We start from the raw sequence: 7,279 nt of genomic DNA, 5'->3' as shown, positions 1-7,279 counted from the left end.
TTGGTGGGAAAGTACCCTATCCTACAGAAAAGCATTAAAAACTGCTAGATCTGATTACTTTTCGTCTCTTCTAGAAGAAAACAAACATAACCCTCGGTATTTATTCAATACAGTGACTAAATTAACGAAATTAACGAATCAAGCATCAACAGTTGTTGGCATTTCCCAAGAGCATAGCAGTAATGACTTAATGAATTACTTCACTTCCAAGATCAATACTATCAGAGATAAAATTGTATCCTTGCAGCCGTCAGCTACAGTATCGCATCAGATAGCGCACTATAGATCCCCTGAGGAACAATTCCATTCATTCTCTACTGTGGGAGAGGAAGAATTGTATAAACTTGTTAAATCATCTAAACCAACAAAATGTATTGTAGACCCAATTCCATCTAAACTACTAAAAGAGCTGCTTCCAGAAGTCATAGATCCTCTTTTGGCTATTATTAATTCATCATTGTCATTAGGATATGTCCCCAAAACCTTCAAATTGGCTGTTATTAAGCCTCTCATTAAAAAACCACAACTTGACCCCAAAGATCTAGTTAATTACAGACCGATCTCAAATCTCCCTTTTCTGTCAAAGATACTAGAAAAGGTAGTATCCTCACAATTATATTCCTTCCTAGAGAAAAATGATATCTGTGAGTAATTCCAGTCAGGATTTAGATCGTATCATAGTACTGAGACTGCTCTCATTAGAGTTACAAATGACCTGCTTCTATCATCTGATCATGGTTGTATCTCTTTATTAGTTCTAATGGATATTAGCGCTGCGTTCGACACTATTGACCACAACATTCTTTTGAATAGACTAGAAAACTTTGTTGGCATTAGTGGAAGCGCCTTAGCATGGTTCAAATCATACTTATCTGACCGCCATCAGTTCCTAGCAGTGAATGAAGAGGTATCATATCGATCACAAGTGCAGTATGGAGTACCTCAAGGCTCAGTACAAGGGCCGTTACTTTTCACGCTTTACATGTTTACCCTTGGGAGATATTATCAGGAGACATGGTGTTAGCTTTCACTGTTATGCTGATGATACTCAGCTCTATGTTTCTTCGCGGCCCGGTGAAACACACCAAATTGAGAAACTAACGGAATGCATAGTCGATATAAAAAGCTGGATGACGAGTAATTTTTTACTGCAAAATTCTGAAAAAACAGAGGTGTTAATTATCGGACCTAAAAACCCCACATGTAATAACTTAGAACATTATCTAACACTTGATGGCTGCTCTGTCAATTCTTCTTCATCAGTCAGGAACCTAGGTGTGCTGTTTGATAGCAATCTTTCATTTGAAAGCCATGTTTCTAGCATCTGTAAAACTGCGTTTTTTCATCTCAAAAGCATATCTAAATTGCGACCAATGCTCTCAACGTCAAATGCAGAAATGTTAATTAATGCGTTTATGACCTCAAGGTTAGACTATTGTAATGCTTTATTGGGTGGTTGTTCTGCACGCTTGATCAACAAACTACAGTTAGTCCAAAATGCAGCAGTTAGAGTCCTTACTAGAACCAGGAAATATGACCATATTAGCCCGGTTCTGTCAACACTGCACTGGCTCCCTATCAAACATCGGATAGATTTTAAAATCTTGTTAATTACTTATAAAGCTCTGAATGGTTTAGCTCCTCAGTACTTGAGCGAGCTCTTATCACATTATAGTCCTCCATGTCCAATGCGTTCTCAAAACTCTGGCCGTTTGATAATACCTAGAATATCAAAATCGACTGCGGCAGATCCTATTCCTATTTAGCACCCAAACTCTGGAACAATCTACCTAACACTGTTCGGGAGGCAGACACACTCTGTCAGTTTAAATCTAGATTAAAGACCCATCTCTTTAGCCTGGCTTACACATAACACATTAATACGCTTCTATTATTCAAATCCGTTAAAGGATTGTTAGGCTGCATTAATTAGATCAACCGGAACCGGGAACACTCCCCATAACACACAATGTATTCGTTACATCGTAAGTAGAATGGCATCTACGCTAATATTTGTCTGTTTCTTTCCTATTCTGTTTATCATTCCGTATCCGATCAGATGGTGGATTAGCACCAAGAGATGATGTCTACAGCCCTGATCGTCAGCGGAGACCAGGACACCCAGATGACCCCCAGAGACATATCCCCAGCGAAAACTAGGTTCCGATTGTTTGGGTTCCGGGGCGCGGCTCTGCTGCAGACCCAGTGCTTCACGCGTTTGTTACTATTTTTTTGTTTTGTCGTGTTCGACAGTTGTTGTTGTTGTTTTTTTTATTATTATTATTTTTAATATTGTTGTTTTCTAAACATGAATACTCGCTGGTTTCTGGCTTGGTTGGCGGTGTGCCTGGTCGTGTTTGTGGTCGCGGCCGGCTCGGGCGCGAGTGTGGTGGCTGGCGTCCTCATCTACACGCGGGAGGAGCTTCTGTTACTCTTATCCCAGTCTCGATTTTGTAAGTCGTGAATTGATTTACCAGAAGACTGCTACAAATTGGTGAGGAAATCGAGGATAAATGATCAAGAGCGTTTTCCTAAGAAACGAGGATCAAGAGGAGGGGTCCGTCAAAGGACTAAAAGAAGAGGTTTTAAACCCCCCTTAATTCATGCGTTTATGTTATTATTCAATCACCTTATCAAATGTGCGTTCATTGAGGAATAAAATGGATGAATTGGCAGCTAAAATCAACTATGACAGAGACTTTAGGCAAAGTCATCTGTTATGTTTTACAGAGACTTGGTTAAGAGAAGATATACAGGACATTGCTTTAAATGGCTATACAATGATCAGAGCCGACAGAGACAACGTCACATCTCGTAAGTCCGTGGGAGGAGGTCTGTGCTTTTTTGTGCATAACAAATGGGCAACGCATTTTCGGATTAATGAACAAGTATGTACCACAGACTATGAACTCATGTCAGTGTCTTTTAGACCTTTTTATTTGCCCCGGGAATTTGGACGGATTACTGTCATTTTAACATATGTCACAGGCCCGAATAACGAAGAAGCTGCAAACAAAATAACAGAGAGTTATAATGACGCTTTGACTCGCTCATTACATTTACATTTAGTCATTTTGCAGACGTTTTTATCCAAAGCGACTTACAATTTGGGGAACACATGAAGCGATTCATCTTGAAGAGGCAATCCGACAAACGAAGTGCTTGTAACACCAAGTCTCAGGCATTGTTTAAATAAGTACCAGCTAGCAAGGGAAGGAATAAATAAGGAGAAAGAGTTTTTTTTTTATTTTTTTTTTTATGTGTAGGTTGAAGTCAAGTAGTGTCGAAAGAGATGAGTTTTCAGCTGTTGTTTGAAGATTGACAGGGATCCAGTACTCCGAATATGGGTGGGAAGATCATTCCACCAGCAAGGAATGGTGAACGAGAATGTTCTGGAGAGTGATTTTGAGCCTCTTTGTGACGGTATCACGAGGCGTCGCTCACTAGCAGATCTCAGACTTCTGGAGGGGATGTAGATTCTTAATAGTGAGTGCATGTAGGCGGGTGCTGAGCCTGTGGTTGTTCTATGAGCAAGCATCAGTGTCTTGAACTTGATGCGAGCTGCGATTGGTAGCCAATGCAATGAGATAAAGAGAGGTGTAACATGGGCTCTTTTGGGTTCCTTGAAGACCAGTCGTGCCGCCGCATTCTGAATCATTTGTAGAGGTTTGACTGTGTTTGATGGAAGTCCAGCCAGAAGAGCATTGCAGTAGTCCAGCCTAGAAATGACAAGGGCCTGGACAAGAAGTTGTGCAGCATGCTCTGTCAGAAAGGGCCTGATCTTTCTGATGTTGTGTAGTGCAAACCTGCAAGATCGAGCAGTCTTTGCAATGTGGTCTTTGAAGGTCAGCTGGTCATCAAAGATTACACCAAGATTTCTGACCGAAGTTGATGGGGTAATTGTTGATGAACCTAACTGGATCGTGAAGTCATGCTGTAGAGTCGGAGCGGCGGGAAAGACAAGAAGCTCAGTCTTTGCCAGGTTGAGCTGGAGGTGATGATCTTTCATCCATGCCGAGATGTCCGCCAGGCAACCTGAGATCCTTGCAGCTACCGTTGGATCATCTGGTTGAAAAGAGATAGAGCTGTGTGTCATCAGCATAGCAGTGGTAGGAGAATCCATGTGCCTGTATGATGGGACCCAGTGATGTAGTGTATGTGGAGAAGAGGAGGGGTCCAAGAACCGATCCCTGAGGAACCCCAGTGACCAGTGTATGTGCTTTGGATACCTCCTCCCAGGCCACCCTGAAAGACCTACCAGTGAGATAGGATTCAAACCAGCGAAGTGGAATTCCAGCGATGCCCAGTGATGAGAGTGTGGAGAGGAGTATCTGATGATTGACAGTGTCAAACGCGGCAGATAGATCCAGCAGAATGAGGACTGATGATTTGGAATGGGCTTTTGCAATTCGCAGGGCTTCAGTGACCGAGAGAAGTGCAGTCTCAGTTGAATGGCCACTCCTGAAACCTGACTGTTTAGCGTCCAGTTTGTTGTTCTGTGAAAGAAACAATGAGACCTGGTTGAAGACAACACGTTCAAGTGTTTTCGCTATGAATGGAAGGAGAGAGACAGGTCTATAGTTTTCTATAAGAGAAGTGTTTAATGTAGGTTTTTTGAGCAGTGGGGTTACCCGAGCCTGCTTGAACACAGTGGGGAAGATGCCTGTGAGGAAGGATGTGTTGATGATGTGTGTGAGTGTCGGTAAGAGCGTGGGAGAGATTGCTTGCAGAAGGTGTGAGGGGATTGGGTCAAGAGGACATGTTGGAGGATGGTTGGAGAGGAGAAGTTTGATACTTCAGCCTCCGTCAGGGGACAGAAGGAGAAGATGGGAGGTTTAGCAGTGGATGTGGTTGGTTGGGGGTCCTGTGTGCGTGGAGGTGAGAACTGATCACTGATCGATCTAGTTTTGTCTGTAAAAAAAGTAGCAAAGTCATCAGCTGTAATAGAAGTGGTGGGAGGTGGTGGAGGGGGACAGAGGAGAGAATTAAATGTTCTGAAGAGATTACGCATGTCTGGAGCGCTGTTGATCTTGTTGTGGAAATGTGAGGATTTGGCAGTGTGGACATCAGCAGAGAAAGATGAGAGCAGAGACTGATACCTACTCAGGTCCGACGGGTTGTTTGATTTGTGCCATTTTCTCTCTGCCACTCTGAGTTTAGTCCGATGTTCACGAATAACATCAGATAACCAGGGGTTAGAAGGGGCAGTCCGTGCTGACCTAGAGGAGAGAGGACAAATGTCGTCTAGACAAGAAGTTAAGGTAGAGCATAAAGTTTCAGTAGCTGCGTTTACATCCAGAGATGAGAAATGGGTAGATGAGGGAAGAGAGGAGGATACTACAGAGGAAAGATGGGAAGGAGAAAGGGAGCGCAGGTTTCGTCTAAAAGTAACCAGTAGGGGGGTTGGTGGCACATGGGTAGCAAAATGTAGTGTAAATGTAATGAAGAAATGGTCCGAGATATGTAGCGGTTGTACCAGAATGTTATCTGCAGTACAGTACTCATCTGATCAGCCAATTTTAATTCTTGGAGATATGAATTTATGTGATCTATCAAGCTATTTGCCCACCCTTCATCAGTATGTGGACTGTCCTACGCGATCAACACGCATATTGGATAAATGTTTTGGCAATATAGTTGATGGATATAAGGCTGTGTGTCGCCCTCCTTTGGGGAGATCAGATCACAATATCATACATCTGTTACCTAAATACCGAGCTAAGTTTAAACAAGAGAAACCAGTGACTAAAGAGATACAGCTGTGGACAGATCAGAGTAAAGAAGAACTTAGAGACTGTTTTGAGGACACAGAGTGGCAATTGTTCTTTGATGCATGTGAAGATGTACATGAGATCACTGACACCATTACATCTTATATAAGTTTTTGTGAAAGTAATTGTGTTAAGACTAAAACAATTCAAATGTATTCAAATAATAGGTTATGGTTTACTAAAGATCTTAAAATGAGTTTAAATGAGAAAAAAGTAGCCTTTTTAAATGGTGATAAGGAACTGGTTATAGACAAAAGGAAGGAATTTAGGGGTCTAATTAGGAAAGTTAAATTAGCATATAAGGATAAGATTGAAAATAGGTTATATACAGGCAATGCTAAGAAGGCATGGGAAGGGCTTAATAGTATTATGGGAAGAGAGAAGAAGAAACAGGTGTGTTCCTTACAAGGTGCATATTTTGTAGAAGATTTAAATGTTTTGTTTTACTAGATTTGATAGGGGGGATTGTACTACCGAATGTGAGAGAATATGTTTTATTATTCCGGCATATGAGCCTATTAAACTTAAGGAGTATGAAATAGCAGTCAGTCTTGCTAGCATTAAGCCAAATAAATCACCTGGCCCAGATGGGCTAAAGGGCCGTGTGTTAAAGGATTGTGCTTTCCAACTAACTAGTGTCCTTACCCGATTGTTCCAGCTCCTGTTAAATTGTAGAGTGGTTCCAAATTCATGGAAACAAACAAAGATTGTCCCAGTACCTAAAATATATAATGCCAATCAGTTAAAAGATTTTAGACCGATTGCTTTAACATCCATGTTAGGTAAATGTATGGAACGAGTACTAATAAGGCATATTTGGAATGGTGTGGTTAAAGATTTGGACCCCCTTCAGTTTGCTTATAGGGGAAAGAGGGGCACCGATGATGCTGTTATAACCTTATGTGATTTTGTAGCTGAACACATTCAGATGACTACAAATTATGTTAGGATTTTATTTATAGATTTTAGCTCAGCTTTTAATTCGATTCGGATTGATATTCTTTTGCAAAGATTAATTAACTTAGGGGTGAATGGTGATCTTATTTGGTGGATTAAAGACTTTCTTTTAAATCGTCCTCAAAAAGTAGTTGTTAATGATATGGTGTCAAAGACAATTATTGTAAATACAGGAGTTCCACAAGGAACTATTTTATCACCCTTACTTTTCTCATTGTATACAAATGAATCTAAGATACAGGATTCAGATTTTAATTTATTTAAATATGCGGATGATATGGCACTTTGTTGGCCGATTGTGTAAAGTTGGAATAGAGGGAGAAAAAGCGGTATTATAGTTATATAAACTTGCTTCAAAATTGGTGTAAATTGAGTTCATTGGAGATAAATGTAAACAAAACCAAGGAATTGGTCATTAGTAGGAATAAATCAGATTTTATTGAAGGGTTAGAAACTCTGATACTTGATGGACATCAAATAGAGAAGGTTGGAAGTTTTAAATATTTAGGAACATTCATAGACAGTAAATTGATATTTGCTGGTAATGTGGA

General features: G+C 40.7%; 1 protein-coding gene across 1 annotated transcript; it reads right to left on the bottom strand.

Moving 5' to 3' along the window:
* Positions 1–2,833: 2,833 nt before the first annotated feature.
* On the bottom strand, positions 2,834–4,718 carry LOC131547589 (uncharacterized). Its single transcript, XM_058788268.1, has 2 exons — positions 4,259–4,718; positions 2,834–4,065 (listed from the first exon to the last, which is right to left on the bottom strand). The coding sequence occupies exon 2, from the start codon at positions 4,007–4,009 to the stop codon at positions 3,257–3,259; it is 753 nt and encodes a 250-aa protein (XP_058644251.1). The 5' UTR covers positions 4,010–4,065; positions 4,259–4,718; the 3' UTR covers positions 2,834–3,256.
* Positions 4,719–7,279: the final 2,561 nt, after the last annotated feature.

The sequence above is a fragment of the Onychostoma macrolepis genome, chromosome 09, assembly GCF_012432095.1.
Source record: "Onychostoma macrolepis isolate SWU-2019 chromosome 09, ASM1243209v1, whole genome shotgun sequence".
In the NCBI taxonomy this organism is placed as follows: Eukaryota; Metazoa; Chordata; class Actinopteri; order Cypriniformes; family Cyprinidae; genus Onychostoma; species Onychostoma macrolepis.
Note: the sequence above shows the minus strand (reverse complement) of the source record. Positions and strands in the feature narration are given on the sequence as shown.